At 47.4% G+C, this 16,212-nt stretch overlaps 1 protein-coding gene across 2 annotated transcripts in view; it reads left to right on the forward strand.

Moving 5' to 3' along the window:
• Positions 1 to 16,212, forward strand: part of RALGAPA2 (Ral GTPase activating protein catalytic subunit alpha 2) — a gene marked incomplete at its 5' end in the record, with an annotated part of 103,929 nt that overhangs the window by 36,670 nt on the left and 51,047 nt on the right. For both annotated transcript variants that reach the window (XM_084262504.1, XM_084262505.1), the window contains 11 exons: positions 1,857 to 1,947; positions 2,111 to 2,287; positions 3,233 to 3,426; positions 3,908 to 4,006; positions 4,262 to 4,417; positions 12,849 to 12,977; positions 14,251 to 14,379; positions 14,667 to 14,725; positions 15,016 to 15,124; positions 15,539 to 15,649; positions 16,000 to 16,068. In XM_084262504.1, coding sequence (XP_084118630.1) covers positions 1,857 to 1,947; positions 2,111 to 2,287; positions 3,233 to 3,426; positions 3,908 to 4,006; positions 4,262 to 4,417; positions 12,849 to 12,977; positions 14,251 to 14,379; positions 14,667 to 14,725; positions 15,016 to 15,124; positions 15,539 to 15,649; positions 16,000 to 16,068 — 1,323 coding nt within the window. The remainder of the gene's footprint in view (positions 1 to 1,856; positions 1,948 to 2,110; positions 2,288 to 3,232; positions 3,427 to 3,907; positions 4,007 to 4,261; positions 4,418 to 12,848; positions 12,978 to 14,250; positions 14,380 to 14,666; positions 14,726 to 15,015; positions 15,125 to 15,538; positions 15,650 to 15,999; positions 16,069 to 16,212) is intronic.

Raw genomic sequence — 16,212 nt, forward strand, 5'->3', positions numbered from 1 at the left:
CAGCTTGGGGTGATCCCTCTGTGGCTCCTGACCATGTCAGCTGCTTGCAGAGTTTTATGTAATTTGCTACATTCTAGTCTTATACAACACTTTTTTAGAATTAAATACAAACTTTTAAAATATTAAATATAAAGGAGGAGTTTGTGACTTTTAAAATATAAATAATTCATGGCTATTCCAGGGCTACAGGGCACTGGAATAAATGTTTGATGGCTTAAATTGCCAGGGAAAATGCTTTCCTTCAGCACAATTTGTATCACCAGCTACATGTTGTGAATATCTGTGTATGTTAACATTAGGACAGGCAAGCTTGGTGAATTTTTAACACAACTTTTGAGTAAATGGTGGGAATTGTAACTGAGGCCGATCTTCTTTGTGGAGGTACATTGCAATATGGCACAGAGGGGGTGAATCTTGTCTCTGGACCTTGGCTCTCCCCCAGGTTTAGACCTAAAGTACTCTTAAGGCTTCGCTCTAGGAAGGAGAGAATGAGACAAGACACTTTCTGCAGAGTGCTTCTGCTGGTTGCTTCAGGAGCAGCAGAGTCTTGCAAAGGAAGGGAAACCCAGTCTGCTTTGCATGGAGGAAAGGAGAGGGAGAGAAGTAAGCTCAGAGGAAGGAATTAAAAATTAACCTGGCTCCCCATTGTGTGTGTGGTGTGTGTTATGAAATATTCACTAGCATATGCTGCCGGGCCGCTGCCAGCGTCGTGCTTTCCCCCCTCCAGCAAGAGGCAGCTGCGGTTGGACCATCTCTTGGTGGCACAAAGTGCTGGTGTACCCTGAGAGCCGGTTCAGCTTCACATTGCAGCACTACACCCAAACGCTGTCAGCACCAAGAGCCTGGTGGGCCAGGGCAGAGAGACCACCCTGCAGCCTGTCAGGCAGCAGCCAACTGTTCCTGGGAATGGCTGTCACCTCTAGTTCAGAAGGGGAAAAAGCTACAGAGGTAGATTAACAACAGCAATTGCCACAAGCTGGTTGTCATTTTGGGGGCAGTAATTTGCGTTCTCAGATACGTGCAGAAAGAACAGGTGGGTTAGTGTCCAGCCAGTGGGTCAGCAATGACTTTGAGAAACTTAATTACAAATACCAACAGTAGTAACAGCAGGTACCAAACTGGCATTTCAGCAGTGGTAATCCAATTGAGGAATTTCAGAGCAGACCCTCCTTCTGCAGTTAGATCTACCATGCTCCTGGAGTAAGGCCTTGGGGCTTTCTGCTGCTTGTTGCAGTGGGAAACATGAAACATGATCCATCATGGTGGGAAACACGGTTTTCCTAGCAGAAGTTAAACATTGCTGCTGTTGATGCCACAGAGTTGCAGCAAAGGTGAGTTTGAAGGTGATCTACCAGATGTAAAGAAGAATGAGTTTGCTGAGGGACAGAGCAGTGTCAGCTGGAAGCAGAACAGTGTCTGAAGGACTTCCAGCAGGTGGGCTCTGAATCCCTTTGGCGATGGAGGAGGAGGCAGCAAACAACAGATGGGTGTCTTTGCATGGCTTGTTTTGCAGCAGAACAATGCCCTGATATAAGAGAAGACTTCTCATTTCTTCCTGGTTTTTTTTAATACTTTCAAAAGTATTGGATGATACCAGCTCTGTGGGAAGATAAAAGTAAAAAGTCCTGCTTGCTATTGGTGTGAAACCTGAGTTCAAGAAAGGGAGATAAAGACTGACATGGAAAGGGTCATGGTTCCTTAGACACCAAAATGTATTCGGGCAGTGTGAATGCTTAGGAAAGCATCCTGACTGACTTGTAGTTAGTTTCTGATGACTGTGTGCTTATCTCAGACTTGCCAAAATATGATGTATTTCTCAGAACTGTCATAAGCTGAGATATTTTTTTTCTCTGAAGGTCCCAGTGCAAAGAAGCAGTAGTACAGCTGAGCTGGATTTGAAAGCAGACCTGCAGCACTTGCATGGAAGCTACAGAGAGAGAGAAAAAAGTGAGTTCCGAGACAGACAGTGTTTTTCTGAAGTGTAGCAGCTGAAACCAGTGTTGTAACGTGGTCTCAGGACAGATATGTTGGGTGCTTTTCTCATCGTGCTGTGCTGATGCAGCCTTTAACAGCAGGGCCTGTGCTCTGTGTTCATGCCATCTCGCTGCAGGTGAGAGCGTCAGCAGCGACGCCTCCATCGGCTACAACAACGAAGTGGAGATCGCCCTCGTCCCCTGGCAGGCCTCTGAAGACGACCACGAAGTTCATGTGCCAGCAGATGTTTGTGTGGATCCTGAGGCACCTCGCTGGATTCAGCTGAGTCCTTCAGACACTGCAAATTTAACAGGTGCTGTAGTCCAGACAATTCATGTGTCGGTTTAGACTCTGCTCAAGAGGAGTTTATGCGGTTTAGTTTGCTTATAAAGAGTATGTTTTGTTTGACATACATCACCAAGTTCTGTTCATAAGGTTCATTCAAAAATGAGGTTTGAATAGCCAGAGTCAAGGAATTTGGATAATTGGGTTGAAGCTGACATATAACCAATAAATTGTGATCCAGAAAACAATGGTAGTTGAACGTGATTGGATTGCTTAACTCTGTCAAAGTGCTGCTAAGCAGCTGGGTTGATAGCTGATCCCTTCTGATTTCTTAGTCTGCCCCAGTGTTCAAGAAAACCAAATTGATTTCTATTTTAAGTTGGTAGGTTTGAAATTTGCATTCTAGTGTAGGATTTTCCTTGTACTGTTATTCTTATTTCTTCTCAAATCCCTGCTCACCTTCTCAGCTTGCATACTGCTCTCTGGGGAACTGCTGCTGTGTAAAGCAATAGTGCCTGATGTATCCTCAGCACTGTAGCACACACTTCTTAGGCCCTTTGTTCCCATGCATTTCCAGGCATTTTGTGCTGTGTGATCTCAAAATAGCAAGGCCTCTTAGACAGAAACCTCACCTGTGGAAGCCAGTTAGCAATTGAATAAACCTCCTGGAGTGCAGGAATGTTCCATTTGACAGCATGTGCCTCCCTGCTAAAACCAGCCCCAACCCTTGAGTGGAGGCAGTCCTGCTGCTCCTCTGGAGCTTTGTCATCTCGATGTGGAAGGCACTTTAGCCTATGCTTTCTGCTGGTTTTTTCCTTGAGACCATGTGCTAGCTGGAGCAGTGGAAGAGGTGATGGGATGGGGAAGACTGCTCTGAGATGGAAGATGGGCAGGAGGAGTTGTCTTCATGTTTTAATGCCCAATTTTATGCTGTACCCTGCATTTCCAATTCATGGAACTCTTACTTTTACAGACAGCAGTGAATTCCTTGCTGATGACTGCAGCATCATCGCTGGTGGAAGCCTCATTGGCTGGCATCCTGATTCTGCTGCTGTGTTATGGAGGAGGATCTTGGGAATTCTTGGAGATGTCAACAATATACAGTCGCCTAGAATCCATGCAAAAGTTTTTGGGTATCTTTACGAGTTGTGGTATAAACTTGCAAAGGTATTGTGCATGATGTTTACATCTAATCATAATTACTCTTAATTTCTTGTAAAAATTATGATTAAATTTGATTTAGTATCAACATCTGGAACACAAGCATGAGACTGGGAGGATTCTGTCACAAAGAAAGATGATCTTGTTTGATTTCTAGTAGATATCCCCAACAGAGGCTGCTCCTGCTCAGTGACAGGAGAATTTAGATCAGTTAATCTAAGTGGGGTGAGGAAACAGTAGCAAAGGAGAAGTATAGAACAGACCACAAAGGCTGGCGTTCAGTGCAATGGCCCCTGGTGTGACCCAAACCAGTAACACTTCCTTAGGCTGTGGGGAGCTGTGTAGCACGAGCTTTGCTGGTAGCTTTGGCTTAAGCATAGCCCTGGGTGTAGTGCCTTTAAAGTAAATAAAATGTATTGATGTGAAATAAAGAGCATGAAGTAAGCAAGCTGTCAGCTTTATTAACTCTCCTCTTTGAACACAATAGATACGGGACAACCTTGCTATAAGTGTGGACAACCAGTCCACTCCCTCTCCTCCTGCCTTAATTCCTCCTCTCAGGATATTTGCATCGTGGTTGTTCAAGGTAAGTTGTAAATTTTCACGTGTTGGTGTGTGTTTCCATGTCAGTACTCAGTCTGAGTGTGTTTAGTTACATTATTTTTAATCTTTACAATTGTTGCTGGCTAAGGCAGCGATTACCCTCCAAAAGCTATTTGGATTTCCATCTGTTTAACAAGTTCATGCACCAGAATTGCTTCATGGAAGATCTACTGACGATAGTTTTGCGTTAGCTGGCTGCTAGAACATAAAGGAGTAACACAAGGGTTTTGTCTTTCAGGCAGCCACCCTGCCAAGCGAATATAAGGAAGGCAAACTCCAGGCGTACCGGCTGATCTGCGCCATGATGACCAGGCGGCAGGATGTTCTGCCCAATTCGGACTTCCTGCTTCACTTCTATTTCGTGATGCACCTCGGCTTAACAAGCCAAGACCAGGTACAAGCTTTGCTCAGTGAAAACATTCCTTTATTGCTGTGTGCTGACGGGAATGTCTATATTTCCATGCTTGAAGATACAGTGCAGAAAGGAAGCAATGCCTCACAGCAATCGTTCACGACGTGATCCTGTGTAGCCTAGTCTGTACCTCTCCAGATTACATAGTCCTGACTCCCTCATTGCTCTCCCAGTTACACATTTTTAAACACCAACTACTTAGCAGTGACTTGTCACAGCTGCATCACAGACCCTTGTTGGTGTTTGCTCCTTGGGGTTAAACCTTGGCACAGAGGTTCTGACCTTCTTTCATGAGGTAAAGTGCTGGACACGGTCTTGGGCAAAGAGCTTTACTTCATGGGCAGCATCTGCTCTCAGCACGCTCTTTGGAATGCCCTGTGCTATTCCTTGCAAGGACTTCCTCAAAAGTGAGAAGTGAGTATTGTCCTCTCTGGGCTTTTCCCCTTCCAGATTAATCCTTCAGCGCTGTATCAGCTCTCTTCAGCTGGTGCAGAGGGCCTGAAAGGACAACTGAGGCTGCAGGTTATCTTATCGCTGTAACCAAGAGGTGCTGCCAAACACTCTTGCTGTGGATAAATACGTCCCCATGTCCTGCATTGGCCTCGTTCATGAAGTATTCAGGGGCAGATGAGGAAAAGGCTTAGCTTGTTGAGAGGTAAGAGGGCTCTTGAGAAATGTTAAATGCCCATAGAAGCTGTAAGAAATACTCTGCAGGCTAAATAGAGGATCTCTAACCCCATTTCCTTGTTTTTATAGCCAGAAGAGTGAGTTTTCTTCCTTACATAGTCTGGTAAAAGCCGCGGCCAGAGCTGTGGGTGCCAGCAGAGGGCATGCAGACCCCTCTTAAGTCCTGCCTGTGGTGGGCACTCCTGCTTCCCAGAGCCATTTCTGGTGTGCTGGTAAGCCAGCAGCAAGGGTCCTCCACGGGCTTGGTTACTTCTGAGATGAGAGAGGGAAAGAAAGAATTGTTACTGGACTCTTGCTCATGGAATCTCAGTTCCCTTCCCGAAAAGTCAGGGCATTTGGAAAACCTTCCTTTTACGTAGGTAACGGGGCAGGGGGAGAAAAAGGAAAGTGTTTTCTTTTGGAAAACTGTAAGAGTCCTGTCTGCTTCCCAAGCTTAGGAGAAACCACATGAGCAGCTGCCAGTCACAAAGCATCAGCGGGGAAGAAACCAAAGTGTATCGGGAGCTTCCCTTTTGCCAGGCAGTGTTACCTGAGAGTACTGGACAGCACATTCATCTTTGATTTCAGGGATGCTGTTTGGACATCAGGTGGTCTAATGCTGCTGTGTACAGGGTAACACGTCATTCCCCTCTGAAAAGCAGACCATGTGACAACACACACTGTGATCAGACCCCCTGAATTTTAAAAGCCCCACAGCATTAAATCCTCTCACATCAAGTTTCTCAAGCTGTGTGTTTTAAAACCTGGTCTAGACCAGATTAAAGCCATCAACAACAAAAAATCCCTCTTAAGTTTGAAAAAAGGAAGAGCCTTAAATCTGTGGGACAGCCATTGCCAGCACAGGGCCACAGGGGTGGGAAGTGCCAGTGATTTAAAGACTTCGGTTGTTCTCATCTACGCGTTCCCATGAAGCAGACAGGCTTTCAGGGGTGTGAGCTGTCAGCAGTGTTTCCTGAGCTAAGGGGTGCACTCTCTTTTGAGCTGTGAGTGCTTCCTGGAGCAGCACTTCCTGCACAGGAGCTGGGAGATGTGAAGTGTGGTGTTGTTGCTGAGCTGTTGTTACCCTGTTTAGTGTGTTTTGGGGGTGGTAACAGTTCCCCAGACTTTCAGGCTGCTGCTGCAGTATATGTTGGGCCTCAGTCCTTGTGCAGAGTTACAGTCCAGAAGTTAAAGATGAGGAAGCCAGGACTATAAGTGAAGGCAGACCCTGCGTGCACAGCGTTCCAGGGTTTCCCAGGCATACTAAGGCTGCTCTTTTGTTCTTCTCTGCTTTGCTCTGTTTTGCTTGCTTTGCCTCTTGGTGGCACACTTGACCACGAGTTTTTATATCCGTGTCCTTCCAGGTTTGTTTTCCTTAGCTGTGATTCTTAGCTCTGGATTCTCCTGCCGTGTGTTGATACGGAGCATGATCCTTAGATCCTTAGCCCAGGTGGTTGATGGGTGTAGAGACTACTCAGCTTGCACACTGAGGGTAACTGCAGGTGCAGGAACATGTTGTATGGGGCCAGTGTACCTCCTTGTACGTGCAAAGAGGAGCAAAGCCTGAGCTGTGCACTGTGAAGCACTTTGCTTTCACGGGATCTTGTGACTGCCTGCAAGAAGTGGGCTGATGTACAGCGGCCACCACGCAGTCCCACCACTGACTGTGTTGGGTCCTTCTCTGTGCTGCTCAGCCATGTGTGGTGTGTGCTGCTACCTGTTACAGTATGTGTAGAAGGAAGGGTGTTGTCGCAGGGCACGAGGGTACGGGGACACAGTTCCTGGGGTTCCAGTTACTGCATTACTCCGGTGTGCTGCTTCAGCCCAGTTTGGCTTATTCACTAAGCACAAGCACAGATCTCTTGCTCTTAAGGGACACTAGCAGGAGAAAGGAGCAGAGGGGAGTCTCAGGGGGGATTTTCCTTCAGTGTATGACTAGTGAAACGTTAAGATTTATTGAGGGAAGCAGTGGAAAGCCAGCCTAGCTCCAGGAAGTCAGAGTGGCTGTTGTGGAGCTTTTTAAGTGGCCACACAACTTATTGAAGTGACAGAATCTTCTTTGGTCTGAGTGATTATCAGTGTTTTAGTTAGCATCAGAAACATTTCTTTATGAAATGCATTTCCCTTTCTGCTCCTCCCTTAAGGGTAGGAGTACACCGCACTGCTGTGATGTGTAGATTTCAGTGTGGTAGAAAGCCAAACTAAGGCATTTCTGAATGTGCTTGGGAATTGGTACAGTGTTATTCCCACCAAGTGCTGCCCTAACTTTGCAAACGTGCCCCCGGAGTATATAAAAGAGCAGTGGAGGGGTGTGTTTTATGGAGAGCTCCCATGGCACTCCGAGTTCAAGATGTAGCAATTAGCTTAGCAGATGAGAGAGGAGAGAGCGAGGTAATGAGCTGCATCTAATTTGCCCGTGTGGAAGTGTCTCACAACAAACATCTCTGTCTGAAGAAGTGAACAATTCTCTGCCACGATTGCATCACCTTCTCAGGTGGGAGAAGTCCCGAGCAAGCTGCAGGCTGCTGTCGCGGTGGCTCCCAGCTCGCGGCTGGGATCAGGTCTGTGGGTGATGAGTCTATTCCTCTGCTCAAGTCAGCTGGTGGTTTTCTGGTGCTGTAGTGAGCCTGGATTTTTTTTTTTTTTTTCCTCCCTCCCTTCCTCTATGAATGGAGCTCATCGAGGCTCGGTGCCTCTTCTCCCTGACCCCCAGTGTAAAGGAAGGAGAATCCAACCGTTCACTACCACACCGTGGGTTAGTAAAGGTGATTCACCTCCCCTTGCTCTGATGCCCCATCCAGGCTGTGGAAAACCATGAAACATTCTAAGGATGTGATTTTAAGAAGTGCTACAGGTTTTCTGTTGCACTGTGGGTCAGCACAGCTGCCTTATCACTGCTAGGTGGGACCTATGGCAGGTAACCCTGTTGTAGCCATGGCAGCCATGTGTGCCCTTTGATTTGGGCAATAAATACAGCTTTTTAGGTGAAACCAAAGTCCAGTGCTGAGTGTACAAATCTTACAAAAGCCTGAACTGGGCAAGGAAATGTATTTATTCCTCCTCCTGGTGGCTTACTGCACCAGTAATGTTTGCTTCGTTAACTCGAAAAGGCACATAAGCATCTCCTTGCTTCCAGGCTGCTTTGGTGCTGCTGAAGGACAAAAGCACCAAAACACAATTCCAAAACACTGTGGCGCTGTCCAGCCCCCTTCTCAGAGAAGCAACTGTTGAGATAACTATGATTCTTCAGTTCTCTTAGTGCTGAAACAATACCTCTCTTAAAACCTGTCTGGATTTTTATGGCATTGCCTTATTTCTGTCTCAGTTTGTACTCTTGGTTTGAGAAGATGTAGCACAAGTTTCCCGTGTAGTTGTGTGAGTTTGGTTTCCAGTCCTTCCAGGTTTTGGGGCCCTGGCTGCTTAGTGTCACCCTGCCCCAGGGCTGTAGCATCGCTCAGGGCGCTGGGGACAACCTGCTGCCACGGCGAGTTGTGCTGCTGGCTTTGGGGGTGAGCTTGGACAAGAAAGTTAGATAGACACAGGGTTACACCCGCTTGCCGGGTGTGTTGGGAAGAGAACGCTTCCGTAGGCAAGGAGGTTGTATGGAGTGTGAGAAGGACACAGGCTTCAGCACCCCTCTGTGGAAAGGGCAGTGAGGAGACAAGGAGGGGCTGTGCTGAGGGTTTGGTGGTGTTCAGGGCCAAACTGGCTTCCAGGATGGCGGGGGGGGGAAGCCCAAATCCCAGTGAGCTGGCAGATGTCCTGGGAGATTGAATTTCAGCACGTGCAGGCTGGGTGCCTGCGGGCCCAGCTGCAGCCCGAGAAGTTAACAGCAATGCTCCTAGCCTGGATCCTTGTAGGAGGAGAAGGGTGGCTGAGAGGCTCTACCAGTACTAGGGGTGATGCCCTAGGGACCTGCCCCCCGCTGCTCCCTCCCTGCCCTCAGAGCCCTGCTCGCCGCTTCAAACGCCTCTCCCTGCTGCCGCTGCTTTCCAAGCTGGCTGACTTGTGATTGGGTTTAAGTGATGGGTTGAAACGATTTTTGTGACAGGCTAATCCCGTGCTTCCCAAGGGTGTCAAAATACTTCATGGATTTTTATTGGAACTTAATTTTTGGGGAGTTAACTCCTACCTGAATTGTAACGACAGCCAGGGGAACTGGGATAGGTTGAGGGAAGTGCTTGTTCCTTTAAAATTAAAAAGGAAAATGAAAGATTACTGCTTAAGTCCTGTGTAAAATAATCATCTTTGCTGTGCTGTAAGCTTGGGCCCCAATGAGGTGTCTCTCTGTGAGGAACAGAATGAACTCTAAGTGAAAAATCCATGGTGCTCCCGGTGAGGGCCAGTTGGAAGCGCGATGAAGGCAGATGGCAGGCTATCTGGTTACACCTGTAATCTGCCAAAGCTTGGGCAAAAATTAGCTGGAGAATATTTTTGCGATTGACCTTTCAGTGAACTTGCGTAAGGTATTTATTTTCTTTCACTTAGTGGATGTTGCTGACCCGATTGCTGGGATCACTAGATGAACCGCTGCTGGAATATCATGCCATTTATAGGGTTAATTCACCCGAAAGACATGCATGTGATTGCCCCCTTCTTTCCCCTCCTCCCCATTTCTAACACTACTGAGCATCGTTTTGAATCGAAATAGTCCATAATGGTCCTTTTTTTCACTTTTCTTTAACAACATGAACGCTAAATTATAGCTGTGCAATTATGTAAACAATGGAAATGCTTCCAGAATGAATACTTCCTTTTAAATTTTCATTTTGTGTAATTGCTGAAAGGTTTGGAGCCATAATAAACCAAAATTATTTTACACATTTATCGTTCTAAAGGTCAATTATGAAAGAAGTAAAGGAACAACACGGTACAGAATGAGTAAACCAAATTCTATTGCCATCACCATATGTTTTTCTTATTGCTTATGTTTTTCCAGTTACTGTGTACATAGCATTCAATTAAAGTGATTCATTTACCAGGCTGTAAGCTGCTGAACAGAGTTTACATTTAGAGAACAGCGCTGTGGAGGGAAGGAAACAACTCTCCTCTGTTTGAATTACCTGATTTTTGCAGTATCACTGATAGGACATATGTTCTCACTCGGTGCTTTCTCATGAGCCCCAACCTTCTGATAAGCTCATGATGCTACTGAATTACTGCGTGAAGCCCCGTGCCCATTGTTTGCCTGAAAGCCTGCTAATTGGGACGGGAGTCCTTACCTGCCAGCGCCTTCCAGGCCAGGTGCGGAGCCGCAGGGCTGTGGTCAGGGCTGTGCTCGCCTGTTCACTGGGATGGGATTGTGTGGACTGCCACAGGTTGGTAGGGAAGAGCCAAGCCGAGAAGCAGCAGGGGAAGCCAAAGGGCAGCTTGGCTGGACACGTTTGTGCCTGGGCCCTTGTGCACGTCTACACCACTGGCTTTGAGCAGCTGGGTGTGTGCTGTGTCACAGCATCATAAGGTTGGGAAAGACCTGTAAGATCATCAAGTCCAACCATTCCCATTCTAAGCTAAACCATATCCCTAAGTATCTCATCTACCCTTTTTAAAACACATCCAGGGAAGGTGACTCAGCTCCCTCTCTGGGCAGCCTGTTCCACAGCCCCACAACTCTTTCAGGGAAGAACTTTTCCCTCACATCTGATCAGACCCTGCCCTGGTGCAGCTTGAGGCCATTTCCCCTTGTCCCATCTCCTGTCCCCTGGCTGAAGAGACCATCTCCCACCTCTCTACAGCCTCACCTCAGTGTGCAATCTGTGCCGTGAGCTCGTCCCTTGGAGGCTACGTGAGGGAAGAGATAGACTGAGGGTTCTTTCATCAGCTTTTAAAAACACTGATTTCAAAGGTTTCTTCTGACATAGCTTTTCCAGCAGCAGTGCCTCTTCTGAGCAGTGGGTAGGTCTGTCCAGCTCCATTCTCATACGGTTTGGAACACGCATGTTGTCCCAGCGCTGGCTAGAGCTGTAGTAGCTACACTGCACTGCAAGCCCATGGGCATTGCTCATACATCAGGGTGAGTGGCTTACAATTCCCATTCTTCCCTCAGTGCTGAAGCCTCCTCCACAGTGACCCCAGCTGAGAGTGGGTGAACGGGTGGGGTTTGACAGATGGGGCAGTGGAGTGAGGACAGGAGTTAACGCGGCCGCCTTTGTACTTCCGACGTGGCGTTACCTTTCAGGCCAGGTTAGCATGGGACCTTTTATTGCAGCATATGTCAACAGCAGCGTGCTCCCATCTGCTGCGCTGTAGCCTGATGCCCAATTATTCAGAGACCAAACACATCACGGTACCTGGCTCTGGTGGTGATTACAGGTGCGCTGTGTCGCGAGGAGCCCAGCGCATTCATCAGACCCTTAATTATAAAGAGGTGGGTCCTTTGTTCTGCTCCGAGTGGGAGCTTGCCACCCACTTTATGAGCCGCTGCATCCATCTGCTCACTCCTTTTCAATGTTTGCATTGACTGATATTGACTTTAGCATGTATCAAAGGAAGTGATTAAAACTAGTTTAAACATTAACTTGAGTGGCATTTTAGCTTATTCAGGAAAGTGAAAGCATTATCGACTCAACATGTATAACACAGTTATTCCATAGGATGTTACTCCGTGGATACTTCATGGAGAGCTGTCTGCGCTGTGTCCAGGGCATTGGTTACAGAGGTCATTCATCCAGGCTGAGATGTGCTTGAATATCACATCTTGATGTAGGCATTGAGCACGTGGCTGCCTTTAACACATTGTAAGACCACTGCAGAAGGCCACTGAAAATGGTTTTCCTTTGCAATGTTCCCTTGGAATTTTAGTGGGATGACAAATCACTTTCTAGTCAGCATAGAAGTAGCTTTATCGAATCCTTCAGCAAATGCAGTGTTACAGTTGAGGATTATGTGAACTTTCTGCCTAATTTTAAACTTGCTGAAAACCTGGGGGGAGGAAATCTGAGCTCAAATACAGGGACTTGGCAATGGTTTGGAGAGGCTGTGAAGAACCAAAGTGAGGCAGGGTTAGAGTTGAAAGGCCTGTCTCGACTGTGCTCCATGTCACAGGGAACGAGGGGAGCAGGCCTGTGGCTGCTGGTCTGCTCCTACACTTACCTCATCAAGTCTCTGCAGCAGTTCAGCAAAGCTCAGTTTTCCCAAGGCTTGTCTATGCTTCCTGCCTTAATTATTTAGAATAAACTGGGTAGCAGAGGTTGGTCTGTTGTACTACACTGTGTGTGGTGCCTCATGCACTGGGCATGGCTGTATTCCTCAGCTAACCCAGAATAGCTACAGCATCCATGCTGGAGCAGCCTGCCAGTCCTAGGCTACTGCTGTGTGTGAAGGTGGCAGTCAGTGGTGTCAGCTCACCTCTCTATGGCTGCAGAGCCTGGAGTGATGTCCTGGCTCACTTTGTAACGTGGGGTGATGCTTCGTCTGACACGGGGTAGTGGTTTGAATGTGTCGGACCGCAGACTTACTTAACAGGAGAGGAGCTATGCTTGGACATGGAGACGTGGGTGTTTTGTGCTGGCTTTTTAACAGGAATTCATCAGTACAAATAGTACAAAACACAAACTGTGCCTTTCCTGCTGAGTGCACCAGGAGCGAACAGTGGAGGTTGCTGAATGCCTGTCCATGTGGCCCTGTGAATTACCCCCTTGATTAGTGGGGAACTGGTGACTTGCAAACCTCAGTCTTCTCAAGCTCTTCCTTCAGGCTTGCTTTTTTCCCCTCTGCTTTCTTCTCAAAGGCATAACTTCTCTTTCAGGATATCTTAAACACCGTCATAAAGCACTGTCCACCCTGGTTTTTCTTCCTGGGCTTGCCTGGCTTTACCATGCTGATTGGAGACTTCATAACGGCAGCGGCCAGGGTTCTGAGCACAGACACGCTGGAGGTGAGTACGGCATTGCCCTGTCCCCCAGCAACACGCTTCCCAGTGAGGTGGGGGTGTCCCCTCCAAAGGGTGCAGGCTTGTTAGTGCCCTGCCAGCCAGGCTCCGGAGCAGCTACCGCGGCAGCTGCTGTGCAGAGCTGAGGGATAAGGTGATGGAGCGTGAGCAGCTGTATCCCTGCTGATACTGCGGCACGCCTGAGTGCTGGTGACAGGGCTTGGGTGTCAGAGTCTCACTGGGTTTTCAGTGACCAAACGTTGAAGATAAGGGACTCCCTTGGTCCTGTGGAATTTCTTAAGAAATGCCAGCACTAAAGCAGATGTAATCACATTAGTGAAGGGTGGTAAAAAGGCACCTCGCTGGTGGGGTGCCAGAGTAAGGGTAAGGCTCTGTCAGCCCTGGTGAAGCAGAAAAGCCTGGTTGTACGGGGAACAGGAGACCGTTCTGTCCAGTGCAGCCAAGTGCCCTGGCTGTCTGCAGGGCTGAGCCCCGCACACACAGCCCTCTCCTGTGGGGTTCAACGTGGGGAGCCTAGCTGTGCTTCATTGGTGTTCCTCACAGAGCTTGCACCTGCTTGTTTTCTGGCATCTCTTTAAAAAACACCAGTCAGCTGGAGCATTGATCCAAAGCTTGAAGTATTAATAAGAAACAAACCCTCAATTTTCTGTAGATAAAAAGCCTCTGCTTCTCCTGCAAGCACAAAGCTTGGTGTGCAGAGTATTTCCAGCACTACCTGAGATGAGGCAGCGGTGTGTAATGCAGTTGCAGCTCATGCCATGTTGCTTTGGGTGGCCCTTACTGAAGTGAGAACCTCTCCCCGCATTTTTATCATGTACACTGTCAGTTGGAGTGCGTTGTGCTGTCCTTGGTGTCACACAGCCAGCTAAGACCAGAGCTGGGCTACTGTTTAAAACCCTCACTCAGCATTTCCCTGGGCTGTTTGGTGTTTGTTATTGACACTGAATCGCTGATAGTTGGATTGTGTAGTGACAGGAGGCAGTAAAAATGTAGACTGTGGCTAGGAGTGGGGCCAGCCTCAGGAAAAGAGCAGAGCAGCACAGCAGCACAAAGCATGGGCACATAAGGGTGTGCTGGTCACTGTGTTGAGGCTGCTGTCGCCACATTGAGGCTGCTGTCCCCGCAGAGGGGATGCTTCCAGTGTTGCATCATGACTCCAGCATGGCTGCTGTTCATGCTGGCAGACACTAGTCTCATTGCTTATTCTGTCTTCATAGTTCCATGAAGAAAATGGGCTTGTTTACTCTCCCTTCCTTAGGCTCCCCGTTCAGAAGCTCACACCATCCTGGGCTCTCTTGTCTGCTTTCCAAACACCTACCAAGAGCTCCCATTCTTGCAGCCCACTTCAGAGACCGGTGAGGACACCAAGGGCACAGTGGATGTGAAGGTGAAGTTATTAAATACTCATCAACTCTTAAAATGAATTGATCTCCATCTTGCTGCTTGTACATGATTTTAAGTCGATTAGATTTATCCAGGATAATATATGCTGTGTATTTGAGGTGTAATCAGTGAGTGTTTCTCCCTTGGCAAAATTAAGATTGGCATGCAGGAAAAATGCTTTAAGAATAGACTCTGTTACTTCACTTGCATCTGTGTCAAAGTTAAAGAACCTTAAATAAGTGAGTGGATATATGCAAAAGATGCTTGTTCTAATTAATTTTATTATTTCAGTGCCAGCTTATAAACATTTTACTGAAGAATGCTACAGAGGAGCCAAATGAAGCTGCAAGGTAAAATTCTGAGTAAAAGAAAGAAGTGGGCAAGTCTTTCTCAGTGCTGCTGCCTTCAGTCCTTGTGCTACTGGGTTGGTGCTGCTGCCCTGCAGTTTGGTCCTCTCTGATGGGTTCCTCACTTGGGCCCTGCCCAGATGAGGTTCAGTCCACGCCACAAAGGTGTTGGCCTGTTGTGTGACCTGAGGGAGGGCAAAGCAGATCATGTTTTTGTGCATTTCTCTTTTTTTTCCTTCTTTCTAAACCCTCTTTCAGACCTTCTGACAAAAGCACCTTCTCTTTCCAAAAAGGTGCATAGCCATCTGTGGCCTGGGAGTGTGGATCTGTGAGGAACTAACGCATGGCACAAACCATCCCCAAGTGAAGGAAGCCATCAATGTCATAGGTGTGACACTAAAGGTATTGCTTGGACAGACTGATCAGTTGGCACTGGGGAAAAAAAGGGATTTAATTCTGTTAGGCAGTTGCTGGTTTGTCTGTTCATCACATGGAGCCTGGACAGGATGCAGCTTAGCACACAGCTGCTGTTTTCACAGCGTTCGTATTGTGGCATTACTGGCCATCTTCAGAAAGACGGCTCCCAGTGCTGAAACTTTGTGTGTAGTTAGTAGCTCGTTACGCTCAGTGAGTAGGGTTCAGACCCCTCTGGCTCCTGGGATGTTCCCACAAGGAGTAGAGCGCAGTGGTTCCGTGTTGCCAAGGGAGTATCCTGTAGAGAAGTACAAAACCATTCACAATGTAGGACACCCAAATGCATTATGCTGTATCTGGATGTTTTATTCAGCTTTTAATCATCTTCTCTTTTTCTTACAGTTTTCTAACAAAATGGTCGCTCAGGTAGCCTGTGATGTCCTTCAGCTGCTGGTTTCCTACTGGCAAAAGCTTCAGAAATATGAGTCCTCTCTGTCCAGAAAAATCACTCAGGTACCTCAGCTGCTTTACAGTGTTTGTGTGCAAATGGGGTGCAGATTTGACTTGAGCCTGTACTTGAGCTGCTGTAACTGTGACTTTCCGTTAACTTTTTGCCTGCAGTTACTGTTCTGTTCTGTACTTGTGGCAACCTGGGGCCAGTGCACTTCTCTGGATTGTAGTCATTAATTTCCAGAGTGCTCAGCAAGACTTCTCTGGTCTCGCTTGGATGCTGGGTTTCAAGGGCAGTCAGATGCTCGTAAGAGAACTCCTGCTTTTTCATAGCCCACTCAAGTGAAGCTCCCACTCTGTCTTCACAGCGAGAAGCTTAACATCTCTGTGGAATTTTGTTTGTTTTAACGTAGATCCTGGTGGCCACGATTGCATTCCTCTTGCCAAGTGCTGAGTACTCCTCTGTGGAAGCAGATAAAAAGGTATGTCGCTGAAGAGAGCAGTCTCCATTCTTTGTGCTGTTGGAGATGCTGTTCAGTGAGGTTGCTTGGAACCAGAGGTGTACTTTAAACCTTCACTTTTGGGTGAACATAGTAGCACACCCCAAAATACTGTGTTCTCTTTCT

Source organism: Gallinula chloropus (assembly GCF_964237585.1).
Source record: "Gallinula chloropus genome assembly, chromosome: 3".
NCBI classification, from domain to species: domain Eukaryota; kingdom Metazoa; phylum Chordata; class Aves; order Gruiformes; family Rallidae; genus Gallinula; species Gallinula chloropus.